The following is a 22,252-nucleotide window of genomic DNA, read 5'->3' as shown; positions in this document are numbered from 1 at the left end:
TTAAACTAAATTTATCATAAAGTAGGTTGTAGTGTAGATTGTTTTGCCAGATAGGTAATATTTTGTGTTCTGCCTCCTAAACAGTATGTCTAGGGAGAAGGGTGATGCAGCTTAAAGATTGTTCCATATACTAATATAGTATAGATAGTCCAAATATATATTTAAGTTTTTAATATATAGTGTCAGCCTCCCTATAGGATTGTGGGATTTCAAAATAGAAAAGCGATGTCTTGATTGGTGGGAAAGTAAAAGAAAAAGTTTAATATAAATACTATCCATTTTATTTTCATAAACAAGAATATTCAGTTTATACATTAACAAACAACAGCTTTTGAATCTAAAAAAAAAAAAAAATCGCAGGAGGAACAAAAAAAAAAAAATAGAATTGTGTTGCTGGATCATGCTGTGTATTACCATTAGTTAATTTTTTATTCATGGATGGGAGTATTGTGGATGGGCTAAGGGATTTTTTTCCCTATTGTTTATTAATTTTATATATTTTTCTGCATTTTATTTGTATTTTACATAGTCCTGAAACCCTGCTCTAGAGACTGAACATGGAATTTTTTCGTCATTTCAGGCATACAATAAGAGACAATAGTATCACGCTGGGTAATAAAATGCATCTTCCACCTAAAATTGCTAATCTACCATTATAGCATTGCTCTTTAGAATATGTTTAATAAAAATAACAGATACTTTGTTCAATTTTGTTAAACATTCAGAATTCTGTTTACTTAAATCAAGTTCTTGAATTGATATTGTTATATTTTATAGGTTTGGCAGGTATCAAGCAACAAAATTATGTTCATGAACTCATATAAGATGAAAGTATCAGTAATTCTTGGCGTTACACAAATGGTATTTGGTGTTATTTTGAGTTTGTGGAACCACAGGTTAGTAAGTTTTTCTGACTTATTGCATACAGTACTTAAAAATAAGTTAGAAAAGATTAATGATAATAAACAGTATGCAACAATTTCAGACAGAATGCTTGAGATTAAAGATAGCAAGAAATTATATATTTGGTTTAATCCTTTATCCAAGTGTAAGCAAACAAAGTTTGTGCCTCAAGTATTTTCAGGACTGGGACAACTTGTATATAGAAGCTAATGTATTCACATTGCTTGCCTTAGTATCCCATAATGCAAAGCACATATCCTTACAGACATGTATAATGTTGTGCATTATGGGAAGGGTCACTACCCAGACTGGTTTCGATGTTTATTGAGGTCTCATCAGTGGGAGCCAGACCCATAGGTGATACTAAGGTTGAAGTAATGCAGAAGTCATACTTTCATATATGAGTAGCCAAAAGGTGTCCGAACTTATTAAAATACTCTGGATTAGAGATAGTCGTTGAAAGATAGTTTTTCCACTTGGTTATACTATAGATTAAAGATTCTTTAATCTATAGTATAACCAAGTGGAAAGGGGGGGGGCTCTAACCAAGGGGGGGGTTCTGCCCACTTGGCACCTACGCCAAGTGGGCAGAGCCCCCATTTTCACAATGCACATCCTTTCTGACATATGTCAGAAAGGATGTGCATTGTGAAAATGCCCCCCCCCCCCCCAGACTGGTTTCAACCATTATTGAGAACTCATCACAGTTTAGCCAGACTCAGAAGAAATACCAGATCTGAATTCATTGAAAAGTCACATATTTCCCATATGCAAGTAGTGATAAAGTGTATCATTTTATCATTACTTGTATATGGGAAACAAGAATAAACAAGTTTATTCTTGTTTAATCCTTTATCTAAGTGTAAGCAAAAATGTTTGCGCATGAAATATCTTAACTAGGCTACTTGTATATAGAGGCTGACGACTTCACTTCAGTTACCTTAGTATCCCATAATGTAAACACGTCCTTTCATTGCAAAGCCACAAAACTCTTGGACATTTGTAATGCATAACATTATACACATCCAAAAGGATATGCTGATTTTAATAATGCAAATCACATATCCTTTTGTGGCAGAGCCACTTCAGACAATATAATGCATAGTATTATACATGTCTGAAAGGGAGTGTATTAATACTTTGAATTATGGGATACTAAGGCAATTGATGTGAAGTCATTAGCCTCTATATACAAGTAGCCTAGTTAAGATGCTTCATGTGCAAACGTTTTTGCTTACACTTGGATAAAGGATTAAACAAGAAATATCTTAAGTTTAATTTAATTTATAACTAAGTGAAAAAATTTTATATGCTGATCCAGGGTTTTTTAATAATCAGAACCCTGAATGATTTTGCCACTACCAGGAGCACAGTGATCATAGCACCTGAAGAACCCCTGTTTGAGTTCTTCAGAAGAACCACAATGTGGCAGGACTCATGTCCTTGATATAGTGATACTACAGAATATCACACATCATTGCCAAATAAGTGTGATGATGACTAGAGCTCTGACCATAACCAGGTTTGACTCCAACTGGGCTTACAACATGAAGATATCCCATATTGAGTCCTAACTGTCAACTGGACAAAACTAAAGACTGCTCTATATGAATCTGTTGGCCCAGTTCCAGCTATCAACTCAAAGAGAAAAAAAAATCTATGACTCAATTTCAAGCTTAGAAAACAGATTACAACTGCATTAACTGCTGCCACCACAGATTTGCCATGCACAAACTCCAACTGACTTCCGGATGAGATTAAAAATCTGATCCATGAAAAGAACACAGACAAGCGCTCAATAGAGCTACAAAGGAAATTTGATATGCACTTAAACTATTGAAATCAACAGTGGGAGACAAAACTTCATTCCTTAAACACAGAGAACCAGATGCTTTGAAAAATGACCAAAGCTCTATGCACTGACTGTAAACCTCTCCCACCAACCCATGGTGATTGTTGTCTGGTTTACCATGACATAGAGAAATTTGAAGCCTTTGCTTACAGCCTAGAGGAGCAGTGTAGTTCAACCTACACCCATGCAGATCTAGACTTCATCAATAAAGTACACACCTGGGTACATTATACACTAAAATGTAGTGCATAAATGCCATCCAACTGACATCACCTGCTGAGGTACATGAAATCATCACCAAACTTAAGAATAGAAACTCACCAGGCTCAGATGGGATTTCTAACAAAATCATCAAATTCCTGCAGCATAAAGCCTGTAATGCACATTGTTGCTATCATTAATGTAGTATTAAGATATCACTACTTCCCTGCATGATGGAAAGTAGCAGATATAATCTTGATCCCAGGAAAAGCAGCACACCTTCTACAAAATTATCACCCAATCAGCCTGCTTTCCTACCTAGGAAAAATAGCCTAGAGGATAATACTAATAAGACTGCAGAAATTGATTGCAAATTTTGAGTGAAGCTACAGGGAATTAGATCGTCTGAACACAACATACTCCATCCCCCAGGGGCCCCTACTATCATCACTGCTCTTTGCTATCTATGCAGCTGACATCCCACTTGCAGTTGCCACCACAGTGGCCCTATACATACATGGTACTGCAATAACGGTCTGCTCCTTACAATATAAATTGGCAACCAAAAAACTGCAAAATGCAGTCTTGATACTAGAATATTGGTTCAAAATGGTGAATTATTCGTAATGCAGATGAGCACTACAGTGCTATTCATAAGAAGACAAGTGTCCCTAGAGGGCACAGTTGTCATGTTTGGCATCCCCCGTTACATGGCGGCCACCAGCCAAATACGTAGGGGTACAGCTAGATAAAAGGCTTCACACTACAACTCATATCGATTATGTCTCCTCAAAAACAAATAGGGCAGTGCAGTAGCTCTACTCATTACCTGAATTGTCATAGCCAGCTAAGCACAAAACTTAAATTGCTGCTACACAAGATGCTGATCTAACCATTCCTGATGTATGGCCCACCTGCTTGGAGTCACACAACAGATTCAAACATTAGCAAACTACAGACAATCCAAAAAAAAAATTTTATGAATAATGTTTAATACCAGGGTTTGTAAGAAATATACAGCTTCACCAAAAAGTCAGTATCCTTCAGATCAAAACTTTTTCCAAAAAGTCTACACAATTGAAAAAGATGGACATGTATCATCAAAATTGTGGATAGGATTTGAGGTTATTGATCGGCCGTTTATGAATAGGAAAAGCATAATGAAAGCATGGAGTCCTCTGGTATTAGGGGAGAAATCTGAGAAAGGAAGCCATCCACTGTGATATGCAGTGAATGACCAAAGAGATTGACAGTCCAATTGCAAAGGGTGGATAATTAACCATAATGATGGTAAGTTGGCGAATGGCCCTTGTGAGACTTGATCAAAAGCCTCAGAAATATCTACAGTGACTACACTGTAGATATTTCTGTGTGCTCCATTTATTAATATTATTTTGTGGCACTTCCCCCCCACCTTTTCCCCCTTGCAATTCAAAATACTATCACCTTAGTGGATCTATGGAGAAGGCTGAGGATGATTGAATAGGGTATTTAAATATAGCATTTTAAAAATGCCAGAATGAACCCTCGGAGTGCAATCCTAAACTTCACACACTGAAAATTGTTTCAAGTTTGCTAAATTCTGTTAATTGTTTTTCTGGCATACTGTATTTTGTAGTTTGCACTTTGTGTACCTTATGGTTCTGGTGCATCTTGTAGAACAAAAATCTGTTCAGTTGCTTTTTTGTTAATGTAGTGCAGTTTGTGTGCACTAATTTGCTTTACTTCATAATAAGTATCCCTCCCCCCCACTCCCCAATCTGCCTTGTTAATACATAATGTAATTCTAACCTACAGGTTTGTATCTCATGAAAAATATAATCAAGGAAAAAAGAAATATAATACCAAGAAAAAATAAAAAATAGATTCAAAAATAAAACCCCACTAATAGCCATCATGACTAGTATATGTCAGTATTTGCATAATACTAGGAATATGCAAATACTGATATATATATACACACACACACACACACACACACACACACACACACACTAGTCATGATGGCTATTGGTGGGATTTTATTTTTGAATCTATTTTTCATTTTTCTTGGTATTAAATTTCTTGTTTTTTTGTTTTTTTTTGCATTCAGTGGAATCATTAATAACATCAAAAAAAAAAAAAAAGAGCTTCCTCCTCATGAAGAGGATATTATCAAAAAAGTGGGGTGTTATCATTCACCAATATGTCTCTTTGTGGGGAGGGGGAGAAATGAGGCAAATTATGTTGAGAGAGAAAACTTAATCAAAAGTGTCTGTGGAGAAGCAGGACTGCTATTGGAAATAATTATCGGCATAAAATCATGAAGCTGTATCAAACCACCATCCTGGTTAACTAAGTAGATTGTGATAAGTAAATTAGAATTCCACTTTGGACGTGAATGTTTTGTGAATGTTAGTTTTTCAGTGGGAAATGAATTTCATTGCCTGGTTTGAGACCACTGCTTTGCTTATTGGATTAGACTTTAAAAACTTCCATGAATTGGTCTTTCAAGAAGGCACCAAACAGTTTGGTGCATTTTGAAACTGCCAAACTGAAAAGGTTTTATATTATAAGCATTTCCAATTATTAGTAAACTGAAAGTGCAAGTCATTTCCACAATATAGAAAAATAGACAAAAGGCAATCCAACAAAATGAGAAAGAGAATAACATTGGTCATACAGAATCATTATATTCTTATAATACCACTACTATATGTTTAATATTTAGTACTGGTCACTTTGAGTAGTTAGTTCTGAAAAACCACCATGTAGAAAAGTAAGATGCCAACACTTGCCCATTCATGACTAATGACAAACTTCTTGAATAAAAGGAAATTTCAGGTTAAGTAATGTGGAAAAATTTCAAAATGGGAAATTAAACAAGATGTATTTGTTCTTATTATGCTACAAATGGATCTAGTAGGAAACTAAATTTTTGATCTCATCAGAGAGGACTGCTGATAAAGCAAAAGCTGGTTCTTGTTGGAGAGCTATAGAGCAAAGTAAGAAATAAATTCCAAACACAGATGTAGTAAAATTCAGTTAACAGAGCAAGGTTAATAATGTTAAACATATACTGGAGATCAGTCCATAATATGAATCATTGCTAACACCATGTTCCAACATGATGATGTGCATAAAATTCATATGGAGGAAACACACAAGAAATTAGCAGGCTTATCAACTCTGTTGTTTGATAGCTATAACTTCACACAAATTTCAGATATAAGAGTATATAGAGGATTTGAAACACGAAGTAATCACCATTTAGAGCATGATAGAAATGGGTATCATATTGAAAAGAAAATATGTATATGTTTTTCAAAGAATTAAGTCTTCAGAGGTAAATGTAGACTTGCAAATATCATTGGAAAAGGGAGTTAAAGGACAAAATCCTTAGAGACTCTGGTAAAATTTGAAGAAAACATTGATTCATCAAGTGAAGCAGTGCGGAAAGACAGAAAATTGAGAATTTTGGGGTAGACTCAATTTGTAGGCAATCCTGAAAATTGCCATCAAGTTTCTAACAAGTAAATTATGTATATCCTTAAAGACTATAAAAATAAAGAAACTTAAGTTAGGGAAAAGTATTTAAATGAAAGCAGTAAAGGTTCTGAAAGTTGAAAAACCTAACAGAAGATAACATTCTTGGATGTCTGTGGTAATTACACAGATAAACTTATTAAACAATATACAAGCATTTATGTCATCATCATACTTTCAAAGATTTAGGCCCAGTGGCCTGTTTTGGTCTCTTTCCATCTTTTCGTTGGTCATCCCTGACTTCTGTATCATCGAACTGAGTGGTATCGGAGCATTGGGGGGGAAGAATAGTCTTTAATTGTCCATTCTTCAATATGTTCAAATACTTCTTTCAGTATTCATATACTTTGTCCAATACTGAGTCTATTTTTAGTTTATGTATTTCTGTGCTTAAGTTTTATGGTCCATAATTCACTTCCGTAAAGTGGAGAAGGTCTTGCCAAAACTCTTATTCTTGTATGCTTTTGAACTTGGTTAGGTTTGAAAATATTATTGATCATTTCTGTTATGAAAATTCTCTAGAATTTTCTAGAAAATTCTCTATTTCTCTAGAAAATTTGAAATTTTGATGTAAATGTCAGCTTCTTTTGTATATGATATAACACATCCAAGGTATAACAGTGGTAGAATATATCCAAAGGAAAAATGTAGTTTGCAGTACATTTCATATGGAAGGGGCAGGGGGATGATATATATATATTGAAATATGGAAAGGCAGTTGATGATATCCTACTAAAAATGTTTGAAATTCAGAATGTTAACTTCCATTTATATGGAAGTCCATTTCGTTTATATGGATCATGAAGGAAAGTGGCAAATGATATTTCAAAAAAACTAATATTATTTTTATTATATATTTATTATTATTACTAGAAACCTCCAGGAAGTCATGGATTTATCAAAGGAGGCCACATATCATTCACACACCTGGCATATCTTTATGAATTTGTTCACACTATCTTGCAGACTTACATCTCTACCCTATACACCACTGTTCAGATCAGTCAACCATCCTCTTATCCAAATGAATAGTTTTTAATCTAGTCCCATATCCTCCAACTTTTTCAGCAGCCTTCCATGCTGTATCCTGTCAATAGTTTTAACAAATTTTAAAAGTGTAATGGTGTACCATTCCTCTTGTCTAGCTATATTCAACTTGGTCCTTTACTCTTTGCAGATGTTAGATTTTTAATAAATCCAGTATAAATATTAAAGACTGATTAACTGTTATTATGACAGATGAGAAAATAGGCAGAAATGTGAAAATTTACAATGAAGAACTTTTGGAACAAGAAAAATATTTCAGTTATTTAGGAACCATTTTTAGTGCTCATAATAAAAGTTGAATGGAGTGAAACAGCACTAGGAAAGGATTAAAAGTAGTATTTAATGCTTCCAATATTTCATCTCAGTTACAGAGACATCATCAGAGAGTACAAAATGAGACCTTTAAGACACGCACACACAAAAAGGCAGCACAAAACTTACTAAAACACGTGGACAAAAGAACTAGAGTCCTAACTAGATGAGCACCCTCTATGAACACCTGTTGGTAGCCCAGGATGTATACTGGGAACTTATACAATAGAATCATAACCTCTTTATTTCTGCATATACCTGTTGACAGCCTAGGATGTAAACTGGGATCTCGAAGGATTCGTGTTTCCTGTATTTTTGGAAGTTTTATGCAACCATATTTATTTAAATTAGGATGATTTTTAAGAGCAGATTCTAAAAAATAGTCCTTATCTTCCGAATTTACTGTGATGGAGCATGATAGTCTTTTTCCAATTGTTTCTCTGAGCTGTATCCAAAGCATGGTCAGCAAGACCAGATTGCCCATAGTCATCACTGCAGATGTATTTTTTTATGTTCTTCCATTCAGATGGTGATCTTCCTGTCTGTCCATAGTAGGCTAACTTGCAGGAAAAAGGAACTGGATAAGAGTAGCTAATTTTAAGTGAGGCTTGAAAGTGGTGCAGAGGTTGTATTTCTTTCAGATTCTGGATTTTTTTTTTTCTTTCTGATATGCCTTGGACATAGGGGATGGTGATAGCATTACTGAAATCTTTCTGAAGAGAAGGGCGTGAATTGGGGAAATGATTATGTTTTTGATAATGTGGGAACTGTAACCGTTAGATAGAAAAGTGTGGTGTATATGATTGAGTTCTGTTACAAGAAATGTGTCATTGTAACAAAGATTATAAGCTCTATGGGTTGGTGTTTTTTTTTATTACATCATATTGTTGAGAGGGAGGATGATGGGAAAGTTTGTGAAGGAATCTTTTGCAAATTGCAAAAGTTATACTTATGTACTTGTTGTAGTACATAAGTGTAAGTTGGTAAATCATGATCTCCCTTTAACAAATCCATGCTGACAATCATAAAGAATATTTCTCTATCCTAGTTCACCACTAATCTCTCAAATATTTTAACCACAACTCCAGATATGCAGATTGGCCTATAATTTGTAGCCACAGTCTTATCACCTTCATGTAATGGAACAATTTTACCTTCATTCCACTCTCTTTTGGGAACTGTGCTGTTTGCAAGATTCTTATTAAATAGGTATGCCAATGCTGCTTTTAACTCTCTTAAGACATGTGGTGATATGTCATCAAATCATATTTGATTATTGACATCAATCTTATTTATTCTCTCATATACCTCCTGCTCACTTACAATTAAGCAATCCTCTCCTATTTCCTCTACACTCGAGCTTCTCATGATTTCAGCCTGATGAGGATGAAACATCCTTATAAATTGTTCCTTAAATATCTCAACTATGTCCTCTACAGCAGTTAACATTACACCATCTTCATCCATTAACACCAACTTACCATATTCATTCTTCCTTCTACTTACCACATATCTGAAAAACTCTGTAAGGTTTTTCTTGGCCTGATTTGTTAATTTCTGCTCAAATTAATGATTGTTGGTAAGAACAGCAAAACTATTGTAGTTTTGCTGTTCTTACCACCTTCATGGCTTCTTCTTTATATGCATCATGCAATTGATTGTTACCAGTATTCATCTTGTGCTGCCTGCATAGTATCTTTTAAATTTTGTAATCCCTTCATTCATTCATCTATTTGATGCCTACCTTATTCAGCCTTGTGACCTTAGGAATACATTTGGACACTGATGTTGTTAAATATCTTTTGGTCAGTTCCTACACAGTATTTATCTTCCTCCCACTTAACTCCTCATTTCTTCTATAGCTCCAAGCCATTTCCTAAGCTTTTCACATTCACTAACCTTGTAGTGAATCTAAAACTTGATCCTCATTCACCCTTCTTACTTACTGCCTAAGATAGTTGTTGTTCAAGAAATTCATTTTTCTTATTCCCAAATGCTGTCTCTTCATTCCATTCTATATTGCAGTAATTAAAATCGCCCATAATATTCCATTGTTTACTAACCCAAGTTACTTATCAATTTCTTCATCACCAATGTCTTCCTGTCAACCTCCACCTCATACCATTGTCACTATTTACATCTCACATCTCCACTTTATGCGGGTATAATTCACCTGTTATCATCATCATTCCTCCCACCCCCTTTTCCTTTCTCTCCTTGCATTTTGAGGATAGAAGGGACGTGTGTACATGTTATATGTGTATTTTATGCTGATTATTATTATTATTATAAATTGATATGTTAAATTTTTCCCTTACTTTCTTTTTTAGGTATTTTGTGCAACCTATGAACATTTTCTGTGAGTTTATACCTCAGATAATCTTTTTAGTGTCTATCTTTGGATATCTTGTACTACTTATATTTGCTAAGTGGATGATGTTTGATGCTTCCAATGCCAGTTGTGCCAGCAGTTTACTTATCATGCTAATTAACATGTTTCTCTTTAAATATCCTGACAGTCCTTGCTACCTGGAACCAATGTATGGTGGACAGGTAAGGAAAAAAAGAATTCATTTAACAAAATCATTACTTGATAATCGGTACTGTAACTTATAATAGTTTTATTTGTATTAATATGCAGAAGTTATTGGTGTGACCTTCATAAATATTTTCTTGTCTCTAATTCTGTGTTTATTTCCCTTAACCATCTGAGGTTTGACAAATAACTGTCATTAGTGTGACTTAATTATGTTAAACAGTCTGTGTTTATACCATTGTTTTTGGTAACTTATGTGGATTTGTTTTTAATCAGCAGTTGATTAATAAAGTCAAATAGGATATCTATAGATATAAACAAAACTTGTCTCTATTGATGGAAAGTAATTTAATTCCCACCTTGGGCCATAATATATGCTTTTGGAAGACCAGAAAGTTAGTAATACAGGAAAACCTTGCTTACTGCAATTAATTAATCCATCAATTAATGTGCACTAAGCAAATACAATAAACAATAGGGATAATTATAATTCATCCATCAGTTAGTGTAAATTTGAAAAAAAATTATAAGCTATATTAGAGGATAAAATCATCAAAGTTAATAAAAATCAATTGCTTAAACTTTTATTTACTGTCTAAATATTTGATTGAACTATTTTTTTTTTCAAAAAAATTAAATAAAGATGTTTGAATAGTGCTCAACTTTTTCATCTTGTCATGCAATTTGCGATAGCTGACAATCACTTTATCAAGATTTTGGTGGACTTTTGAAGTTTCATTCCATATCAGGATCAGCATCAAACAAAATTTCCTTAGCATGCTCATTGTGATTGAAAACTAGCTCAAGTTCTTTTGCAGTTAACTTCTTAGTAGTAACATTCTCTTCTTGTTCACACTCCTTATCTTCTTCATATGCACACTCTTCTTCTAGTTCAGTGTTTCCCAAATGGTGGGAAACGAAAGCTGAATGCTGGGTTGCCTAAAAAAAACTCTCGAAAACCTAGGTGTTTGTTTCGTTTTTGGGTTTTCCTTTTTTCATGAAACTCTAAAATACAAGTAAATGGCATTTAATCAGAACTAATGAATGAATAATTTAATTAGTAAAGACAAAAAAACACGCTCTGTCCATGTCTACATTTCACAGTCTCTTTATTCGCATAAAATAACTCTATGAACATTCAAATCTGTTTTATTTTATCTATTGGCCATAAAAATTTTAGTGGGTCATGAAGATGAAGTATGAAAATAACTGGGCCATGGGAAAAAAAAAAAAAGTTTGGGAAACCTTGTTCTAGTTGAAGGAGATCATTCTCACTTAACTGTTCTGAATGGGAATTGAGCAAGTTTCTTACCTTTTCATTATCTAGTTCATTAAATGCAAGTTTTTTTCCAATTGTGCTGATTTCTTCAATAATGTTAGATCTTGTATTTTGCGCACCATAAACTAACATAGGCTTAAGTTTAAAGTCGCCTTCTGCTTCTTCCTAATGAAAGCGTTAAATGATCTTTAGATACTTTGTATCGTGGTTGAGATGCTTCAGTTTTAACTAGGAGTGTTTTTGTTGCATAGGCTTCTAAAAGAGACCAATTGCATTTCAGCAACTTACACATGAATTAAGTAGATATAAAATTGATATAGTAGCAGTACAAGACAAGGTGGACATAGAAAAATAATTTGAAGAAAGACAACCTTTTACTACTTTATGGTGGAAATAACTCAAACATGAATTTGGAATGGGTTTTGTTTTCAGGAAAAAAGTATCAATATATGTAATGGAATTTAAATCTTTTAATGAAGACAAAAAACATGCTCTGTCCACGGAAACAGGAGAGAGAGAGAGAGAGAGAGAGGTATGGAAGTGCTAGAAGAGGAGAGAATGGAAACAGTAGGAGAGACGGAATGAGAGAGAAGCATGGGAGTGCTAGAGGAGGAGAGAATGGAAATATGAGAGAGAGGTATGGCAGTGCTAGAAGAGGAGAAAATGGAAACAGTAGGTAAGAGGTATATGTATGGGGACTCAATGATCCGTGGTGTTCAAGATAGGATGCATGAGGAGTGTTTGCCAGGAGGAATGATGGAAAGCGTGGATGAGATGATTGTGATGGTGGGAACAAATGACTTGAGTGGTGGTGTAAATAGGGCAGCGAGAGATATGAGATTTTTGCTTGAGGTGGTATGAAAGAAGACACGGAGAGGAAAGATTGTGTGTGTGTGTGTTGCCTAGGTATGATAATGACGAACTGAGCAGAAGAGCGGTAATGTTGAATGACATAATAGCTAGAATGTATGACGAGAGAGGACTGGAATATGTAGATGCTTGGAGTACGTTTGAGGACAGAGAGGAATTGTATGCAAGAGACCACTTACATTTGAATAAGGAAGGATGGAGGCATCTGGAGAGATTGCTGTTCTGAAAAAGTCAGTGTGTAGCAGGGGTAGCCTCTTGTGGGAATGGGTACTTGGGAGAAGGGGGACGACATCAGGTAACGCTGAGCCCAGTGGAGTTTAGAGGGGATAATGCTGGGTATAGAAACAACTGCATTTATATGCTATATACTAATGCCAGGAGTATCTGGAATAAGGGAGAGGAATTGGTGGCGCAGATAGCATCAGCTTAGCCAAAAATTATTGGGATCACTGAGACGTGGTTGACAGAAGATATAATAACAGGAATAGAAGACGCTGGGTACAGCATTTTTCAGCAGGATAGGAAGGGAAAGTGTGGTGGTGGAGTACTGCTTATGATAAGTGACGACCTATGTCCTCTAAGAGTGGAGACTTTGGAAGGCAGTGACACTAATGATTTTGAAAGCATATGGTGTGAGGTAGAGGTGGGCAAGACAGGATATTTAGTGGGGTGTTGCTGCAGACCCAGGAGTACAGAGAGTGGGGACCAGGAAATGTTTAGACAGTTGAGTTTGGCAAGTGCAAGAAGAATGATTGTTATGGGAGATTTTAACTACAGTAGTATAAACTGGGGAGAGGAAGATGCATGTATCAATAAGGGAATGGAATTTCTAGAATTCTTGAGGGACAAATGTCTTAGGCAACGTGTAATAGAGGGAACAAGAGGTTCAAGAGTTTTGGATTTGGTTATAGCATCAGAAGAGTTGATAATAACTGAGATGACGTCTCTCCCACAAGTTGGAGACAGTGACCATATGGTTTTGACTTGGAAAATGAATGGACATGCAGGAGCATCAAAGAGATGGGAACGTATGTGGAATTATAAGGCAGGTGATTATAATAGTCTAAGACATCAACTTGGGGAAGTTTCATGGAGGCAGGAATTGGAAGGCCGGATATCATTAGTGCATTGGAAATTATGAAGGAATATTTGTTAGCAACAATGGTGAATTGTATACCACGAGTGAACAAGAGAACAAAATTTGGAGTAAAGTGGATGACAAATAACATTAAACAGGAATTGCATGCGAAAAAGAGGCTGTGGAAGAGATATCAGGAAACAGGAGAAGAGAAGATACATGAAGAGTATAAGACACAGGCCAGAAGAGTGACTAGTATGGTAAGGAAGACAAAACCAGAATATGAGAGGAGATTAGCCCTAAGATCCAAAGAAAATCCTAAGGAATTTTTTTTTTTTAGATATGTGGCCAGTAGGAGGAGAAATGACTATGGAAGAATGATATTGTGGGATAAAAATGGGAATAGAGTGACTGATGTAGCAGACATAGTAGAATTGTTCAATGAACACTTTATTGGAGTATTTCATCCTGGAGGAGTCAGTTTTAATGCTAGAGGGATAGGGCAGGTTTGAGGTTTAGAGGTACAGGAGGAGAGTGTGTTTCAAATACTGAGTACTCTGGATGTCAGTAAAGCTGTGGGACTGGATGGTATTTCACCACGAGTTTTGAGAGAATGTGCTAGGGAACTGACAGTACCTTTGACCTGACTTTTCAATGAAAGTCTGGCTGCTGGAAAGGTGCCCATGGAATGGAAGCGAGGTAAGATAGTGCCATTGCATAAGGGTGGGAGCAGACTAGAAGTGTCTAATTATAGACCAGTTTGTGTGTGTCATTAGTAGTTAGTAAGATCTTGGAGAAAGTAGTGAAGGACCGTACAGCATTGGACAGATGAGGGTAATGTTATCAGTGAGAGTTAACATGGATTTGTGAAGGGGTGCTCTTGTTTTAGCAATATGCTAGCCTTTTATGATAAAGTTACAAGAGCATTAGATGAGGGAAAGGCATATACTGCCATTTTCCTAGACTTAGGGAAGGCATTTGACAGGGTGCCACATGATAAGCTGATATTTAAGTTGTAGCACATGGGTCTGGATGTCAGATTGGTCAACTGGATTCAGGATTGGCTGTCCAATAGGTATCAGAGAATTGTGTATGGTGGGGCAGTTTCAAGAAAGCAGAGGGCTACGAGTGGGGTCCCACAGGGCTCAGTACTGGGACCTATATTGTTTAACCTTTATATCAATGACATTATCAGTGGATTGCAACGGGATATTCATTTATTTGCAGATGATGCGAAGCTGGGAAGGATTATTAGTAATAGTGCAGATGCAGTAGCCCTGCAAGAGGATTTGAATAAGCTAGATAGATGGGCAAATGAATGGGGGGGTGTCGGTTTAAAGCAGCAAAATGTAAGGTCTTGAGGTTTGGGAAACATCGATGGGACACTGCATATTCTATGAGAGGAGCTATACTGGAGGAAGTAGGGGAGACAAGAGATCTGGGGTTGATGATTGATAGAAACCTGAAATTTAGGGGACATATTGCAAAGGTGGCGAAGGTAACACAGAGGATTGTTGCAATTATGGGAAGGTACACTGACCTACAGAGATAAAACAGTTATCATTCCGTTGTATAAGACCCTGATCAGACCACACTTGGACTATTGTTCTCAGATCTGGTCCCCAGGATTTGAAGGGGATAAATTAACTGTGGAAAGGGTACAAAGGCGGATAACAAAGATGGTTTCAGGACTGTACAACGATAATTATGAGGATCGGCTGAGGGAATGGACTGCAGAGTTTGGTGGATAGAAGAAGGAGAGGTGATATGATTGAGACAAACTGTTGAGAGGTGGTTACAGGGTTGACACTGGAGAGTTCTTTCGCTTGGTTGAACAGCAGGAAGGAGTGATGACAAGAGGCCATCCCTGGAAGTTACGAAAGGAAACTGTGAGCAAGAGGGTGAGGAGTTGGTTTCTTTGCATGGAGGGTGGTTGAACCGTGGAATGCATTGCCTGATGGAGTGGTGAGAGCGAGAACAGTCAGTGAGTTCAAGGAGTGGTATGATAGACTTTGTGTTTTCTTAGGAAGGACCTCCCGCGATGAGTCTTTTGACTCCATTGAGGCCTGAATAATAATAATAATGAAAGAATGAGCAAGCTAAGATTATGAGCAAAATGATTGAAGATAACTTAAATGTACATGCAACTGCAGAAGAGGAAATAAAAGATGAATTCTATGAAAAATTGAATTAATCCTTAAATTCCACAAAAGGATATAATTATCTCATTAGGAGATTTCAGCAAAAAATTGGAAAAGAAGAAATCTGTAAAAAAAAAAAAAAAAAAAAAAAAAAAAAAATTAATGGAAGTCAAAGCCTCCATGGAGAAAAATGAATATTAATAGAGAATGATTGATTAATTTGACCACATTTAGAAAATTAATAATAAGCAGCACTATACACAATATTTATGATGAAGAATGTATACAAACAAACAAATGTTGAAATCTCCTGATTGATATACATATAATTAAATAGGAATCATCATATCTACAATAATCAGTTACAGAGAAGCTGAGTGTGGTTGTGACAGTTTTCTAATTGGTGTTATTCTTAAAGTCAAAAATATTTTTCAGCGCATGTGAATCATCTGAGATGCAACATTGACAAAAACTAGATAAAACAGAGAAGAGAAGAAATTATGAGATTGAATTAAAACAAAAATTGAAAAATAAGCAGTTGAAAGAGAATAAAAATTATTAAAAATTTTAATGCTGAATCCATATCAAGGATAGCATAACAGTAGTAGGAAAAAACTCTATAGGAATTCAAAATAAAATACAGCAAAAAAACGTAATTGGCTTAAGCTATCTAATATTCAATTTCTAAAGAAAAATTTCCCATGAAATTAGAAACCAAGAAAAAAAAAAAAAACGGATCCACATTCAAAAACAATATTTGTGGGCAAACTGTAGCCCATAAATACTAGAGATGAAATAGCAGACAAGTAGAGTACTTTATCAACCTCTTAAACTGCAACAAACCTGCTGAGACTTGAAATAGAAAACTTATCATAGCTCTCACCCAGAAATGTTTGCTATCATCTTCTACTCAAAGTAAAAGAAGGTACAAAGCAACTCAAAGACAATTACCGATGACATAGTAGTTGAATTTATCAAATGTGGTAATGAATTAACTACAGAAAATGAATGTAAAATTACAAGGAATTATTGCTCCTGTCTGCAGGGTACAAAATTTTATCTTAATATTTTACTAAAAAGAATCTCACCATATGTGAAGAAAATATTGATAAATATCAAGCAGTATTCTGAAAAAATAGGTCCACAGTTGATCAGATTTTTATGCTAAGACAAATATTAGAGATAAAAATGGGAATATAATCAGCAGGTCGATATTTTATTTATAGAGTTTAGAAAAGCATATGATAAAATTCATAGACTGCCTTTGGAGAGCATTAAATGAACTTGATCTATCCTATTTAACTTAGCTTAAAAAAAATGTATTTCAGAAATGATAAAAGATAACACAAGTAGAATAAATATTAGGATATGCAGATGATATGCTTAGTTGGAGAAATTGCTGAAGACATTAGAATAATAACATTCAGAAAACTTAAAACTTCTGTTGAAAAACTAGAATTACAAATAAACCAGGATAAAAAGGGGTAAATGACCAGTTTGCCATCGTTAACCTGAAAATTAAAAAGACCACTTCCTTCAAATACCTTAAAACATTGATTACTCAAAATAATAAAATTAGTTTTAGAAATACAACAAACTAGGATACATACTTCTAATAGATTCACCATCATATTATCTTCCAAATTTCTATCAATCAGAATTAAAATAGAAATATGCGAGGCAATAATTAGATCCATTGTTTTATATGGAGCAGAAACCTAGAGCACAAATATAAAATCCTCAGAAAAATCTTTGACCCTGTAAGAGATAATACAACAGTTAAATGGAGAAGACAACATAATCAAGAGCTACCTAAACTCTATGGATTCCCACTTCTGATGAAATCAGAGCTTAAAGTTGTTAAAAGAAGAAATGAGTTTATTGATATGAGGTTCGTTAGGAGATCGGCTGTGGAACATGAGTGAAGGAATCCATATTTGTGATTACTAAGTAATTGGCAAGTTTCCAAGTAGTGAAGCAGCTAAATCCTTTTTCCGTTATTTTTGAGAGTATTGAAATTAGAGTAATAGGGAGATTAGTTTGAAGCTTGATTTTTTTTTAATCTGAATAAAAAGCTTTCTAAGCTGTAGGCTAGATGCCAGATGAGTATGAGAGCTCGAAGAGACAATACAATATAGGTAATATAGGTATAAGTTTTGGAGCACATGCTTTTAATACAACTGGAGGAATACTATCAGGGGCTACAAGACTTATTGGTATCAAGGCTAATGAGTATTTTCCTGGTGTCCTGGTGAAATTTCAAAGGAGGCACACTGTGAATTGTTTGTGCAATAGTGAGCGATTTGCCTGGGTCATCTATACAAGAGTTGGAGAAAAAAATTGATTCCAAGTTCTCTCTTTATCTTCAATTACCATTGTTGTACTAGTAGGATATAAGAGGTGGAAACATGGAAGGACAGAAGTTGTCCCACAACCTTGAGGGACTAGAGGACTCGACTGCCATTTGAACAGGAGACGAGCGTAGTGCGGGCCTTATGAAGTCAGCTTTAGATTTTTTGCAGATATTATAAACTATAGTATAAATTGAATGAGAGGCTGAGTTTTTGTCTTTAACTATTGGGCATATGCTGAATTTTTGGCTTGGACTGTTTTGCCACAATTATTGGAGAACTGCAGTTTGGATAAGGGGCAATGGACAAAAGAACTTCTCCCAGTAAAGAATAATTTGTTATTGGATCAGAAGAGTAGAAGCAATAATCAAACCTTGGGAACAGGGTATAAATAAAATCCCAAAGATCATCCCAATTGGCATCATTGTAGTGCCACAGGACATGAGGCTGAGATTGACTGGGAGAAGGATGAACTGTAGAAAATGAAACATGGACAGAGTTATAGTCAGCCTTGCTGAGAGGAGAGCTAACTTCAACAGTATATTTGAAGGAAGAACCAGCTAAGAAAAGATCCAGAGTGTTAAGAGAATGTGAGAATTATTGGGAATTCGTGAGTTGGTGAACAATTTGTGTTAAATTATTACTGACAGTAAACAGTTTAGCGCATCTCTTCCAGCTTAGTTAAAGTTGGAGAAGGGAAGACATTCTGAATGGTGTCTAGAAAATAAAACACACAATGTATAAATGAACATTTGTGGATTTGACCAAGGGCTTTCAGGGAAGAATACAAAATGGTGAAAAAGTGCACCCTGAACACCTAAAGCCACTATTGGGGGGGGGGGGGGGTTGTTTGTCCAAAAATGCAAATAAATCTAAAAGCACACACAATGAGCATTTTTTAAAAAATCAGAATTTGGACAATAATAAAATAAGCTATAATTAATTTTTAAACCCTCAAAATTGTGGAAATTCTGTAGATCTCATCTGTTGAATAAAAATGGCTTCCTAACATTCATTAATTAAAAAATTCCTAACATTAATTTAATTTCACATGGAATTAACCAGCCTCAGCAATACCCTCCACATACCACTACTTGAATTGCCTCTCAAGGCATGACTTGGAATATGTAGCAGCAAGATTGTGTGCTGGCTGATTGAAAAGCCTCCTAATTGCTGACAGGTTTGGACCCATGTACTATATGAAAACTAGTCTGCAGCCCAGTGTACCCTTGAAATGGAGATAGTTTTTAGTTTCTAAGTATGTTTGGTATGCCAAGGATATCACTCATTGCATGAAGAAGAGAGAGAGGAGATAACAGAAACCGGGACTCTTCAGAAGCTTGATTATGGTACTGCCACTTCAGGCCTCATAAGCAGGATGTTCCACAGGGCAGTGAGGGTCATATACATTTATATAGGTCTAATTGACATTTCCTCGAACCTGAAATGTATCTTTTTGCAGTGAGGATGGTCACTAGGCATACCATAGCCCCTTGTACAGAAACAGCCACACCACAAGAAGGTGGATTTGATGAGAGAGGCTGTATATTATGTGTTACTTGTTCATTAATGGCTTGAGACTGGTAAAATAGGGAATACTTAAATTGCTTTGCAGTAGTAGACACATTTCACCACCACTCAGCTTGAAGTGGTGAATGCCATGCTTGACTTCCTTAGCAGGGGTTCTGGTTTATGTTCCTTCTATCTGCATGGAAAGGGAAACCAGAAATCTATGGATTTTTGGCATCCACAACTTCTTCAGGCTTCCAAACATAATAGAGAGCAATGAGGAGAATAGTTATTCTCATGTATTTTTCTTGTGTACAACAATATCACACTGCATGTCCATACTCTATCCCTTGTGACCGATATAAATCTCCCTCAAAAACCCTTTCACATCCATGTTACCAACATCAATGGTACAGTGAATGTGAAAAACCATTATGACCAGACATCCTACTTTTGACTATAATAAATTTAGTTTAATCCTTTATCCAAGTTTAAGCAAACAAAGTTTGCACCTGAAACGATCTTCAGGACTGAGGTAAGGTTGGGTCTGCCTCCCACTGACAAGACCTCAATAAAAGTCGAAACCGGTCTGGGTAGTGGCCCTTCCCTTAATGCATAGCAGTATACATGTCTGCAAGGAGATGTGCTTTGCATTATGGGAGATAATGAGACAAGGAGTGATGAGAGCTTGGTCCACCTTTGCTGCGAGTTGCCTAGTGTTGTACCTCCTTACCTCAGTCCTGAAGATATTTTCAGGTGCAAACTTTGTTTGCTTACACTTGGATAAAGGATTAAACTAAATTTATTATAGTCTAACCAAGTGCAAAATAAACTTCCAACCTCCTTCTGACAGAAAACCAAATTGCTATAATAACCACAGTCCACTTTCACTGTCCAAATTTGCAGTGCATGATTTCCACAAGGGTGGCACACTTGTGTCTTTATGAGATCCAACTTCGCTTTGCTGGGGAATGTCTAATTTAAAATTTACTTTTGACATTCTCTGCATAGAGCTTACTTTTGATATTTAATAAAATTCAACTGCTGTATTTATCACTCTCCAAATTCTGAAAACCACCTTTTCACCTTCATATTTATGATGGTTTCTGTACTCTATCCAATTAGTGATGTCATCTTGCTATCCTTGCAGAATATTAAGTGGTCTTAATATTCACAACTCCAACTGGCTTCCTTTTTTTCATAGCTATTACATAGTGAATATAATTCATTATACTAATAATAGTGTATTGTAATTTATAAATTATATATATGATAATAAATTCAACTGGTTCCATTTTCCAACACCACTGACCAAATGGGGAAGTTCTTGCTGTATCACTCTTTTTCTCCAACTCCTTTATATATGACTAGGGCAAATCTCTAAGTACTATGTGCCTCCTGTGATTTTTCTACAAAAAGACATCAGAGGAATACTAAATAATCTACACATTAAAAACTTTCTGGTCCCAGTGACATTTCTCCAATTGCACTATCTCATACTATCCTTCAGTGGGATGAGGACAACATGGCTACTTCAATGCTACCAAAATGTAATGTTCTCTTTCTTGCATAAAAGCGATTTCAGCTCATCTACCTTATTATACAAACTCTTAGTAAGAGTTTGTATATCAGATAGGATCTGATCTCTCTTTCTTTCTCTCATTGGATTAACATTTATTACCATCCTCTACTTGTATAAACACATCATTATCAATAACTTTCTCTGCCTGTAAAAAAAAAATTAGGCATTCTTTCTGCTCAAGATGTCACCCATTCAGTTACTAAATACAAATCCCAAATCAGCCATTCTTTGAATACTGTTTGCATGTTTGGGTGTTGCATCTAAAACCTCCCTGAAAATGCTTGATCCCTTCTCACTGACTTCATTTTCTGTCTCAGATGGGCTGCTCTACTGAACTGGCAACCATCATTTTTTTCTCCAATTCCTTTTGGGCCTGTTAATGCAACAGCTGTCGAACATCCTTTTTCAGTTAAATTGCAGACATAGTCAACCTCCTTTTTTTTTATTCGATCTACCTGAAATGTTTCCCAACAGCTGTAACCTTCAACTCTAAGAGTTCTTTCCCACTTACACCTCGCACATCTCTGTGCTATAGGTTTTTTCTCTCTCGTACATATGCATTGATATTTAAAAAAAATAATAATAATAAACATTCTTTGACTTTTGACTGTTTTGACTCTCTCAAAAGGTTAATCTATGGTTCACTAACTTTTTTGTACTGTAGGTAGGCTAAGAGTTTAATTTCATTAATTTTTATTTGTTTTGTTACTCATTTTTGTATTATAATTTATGGAAAACTCCATTAAACAAACTTGTATTCTGCAACAAATTAATAGATATAAAATATTTATTTACATGTACACAATATATCTTTCTAACTTAAACCTGTGAAATGTTATTTCAGCCTGGATTTCAAGGATTTTTGGTTGTAATTGCTTTTATATGTGTTCCATGGATGCTTCTGGTAAAACCTATCCTGCTGCATCGGCAATGGCTTAAAAGACCACGACTGGTATGTTTTACTTTGTTATAAGTAATGTATTAAGAATTTTTGTTCAAGATAAATTACAAAAACTTACAGATCATCTTTATAATACTTTATTGTACGATGAGTCTGACTCCATGG

General features: G+C 35.4%; 1 protein-coding gene across 1 annotated transcript in view; it reads left to right on the top strand.

Moving 5' to 3' along the window:
* The window catches only part of Vha100-1 (V-type ATPase subunit a family protein Vha100-1), a 233,903-nt gene that overhangs the window by 168,207 nt on the left and 43,444 nt on the right, over positions 1–22,252 (top strand). Inside the window, exons 14-16 of the mRNA XM_090412379.1 lie at positions 778–896; positions 10,171–10,393; positions 22,031–22,138. Coding sequence (XP_090268505.1) covers positions 778–896; positions 10,171–10,393; positions 22,031–22,138 — 450 coding nt within the window. The remainder of the gene's footprint in view (positions 1–777; positions 897–10,170; positions 10,394–22,030; positions 22,139–22,252) is intronic.

The sequence above is a fragment of the Typopeltis vanoorti genome, chromosome 22 (genome assembly GCF_054136105.1).
Source record: "Typopeltis vanoorti isolate ZY-2024b chromosome 22, IOZ_Tvanoo_1.0, whole genome shotgun sequence".
In the NCBI taxonomy this organism is placed as follows: domain Eukaryota; kingdom Metazoa; phylum Arthropoda; class Arachnida; order Uropygi; family Thelyphonidae; genus Typopeltis; species Typopeltis vanoorti.
The sequence above is the reverse complement of the archived record's forward strand: the minus strand, read 5'-3'. Positions and strand labels throughout refer to the sequence as shown.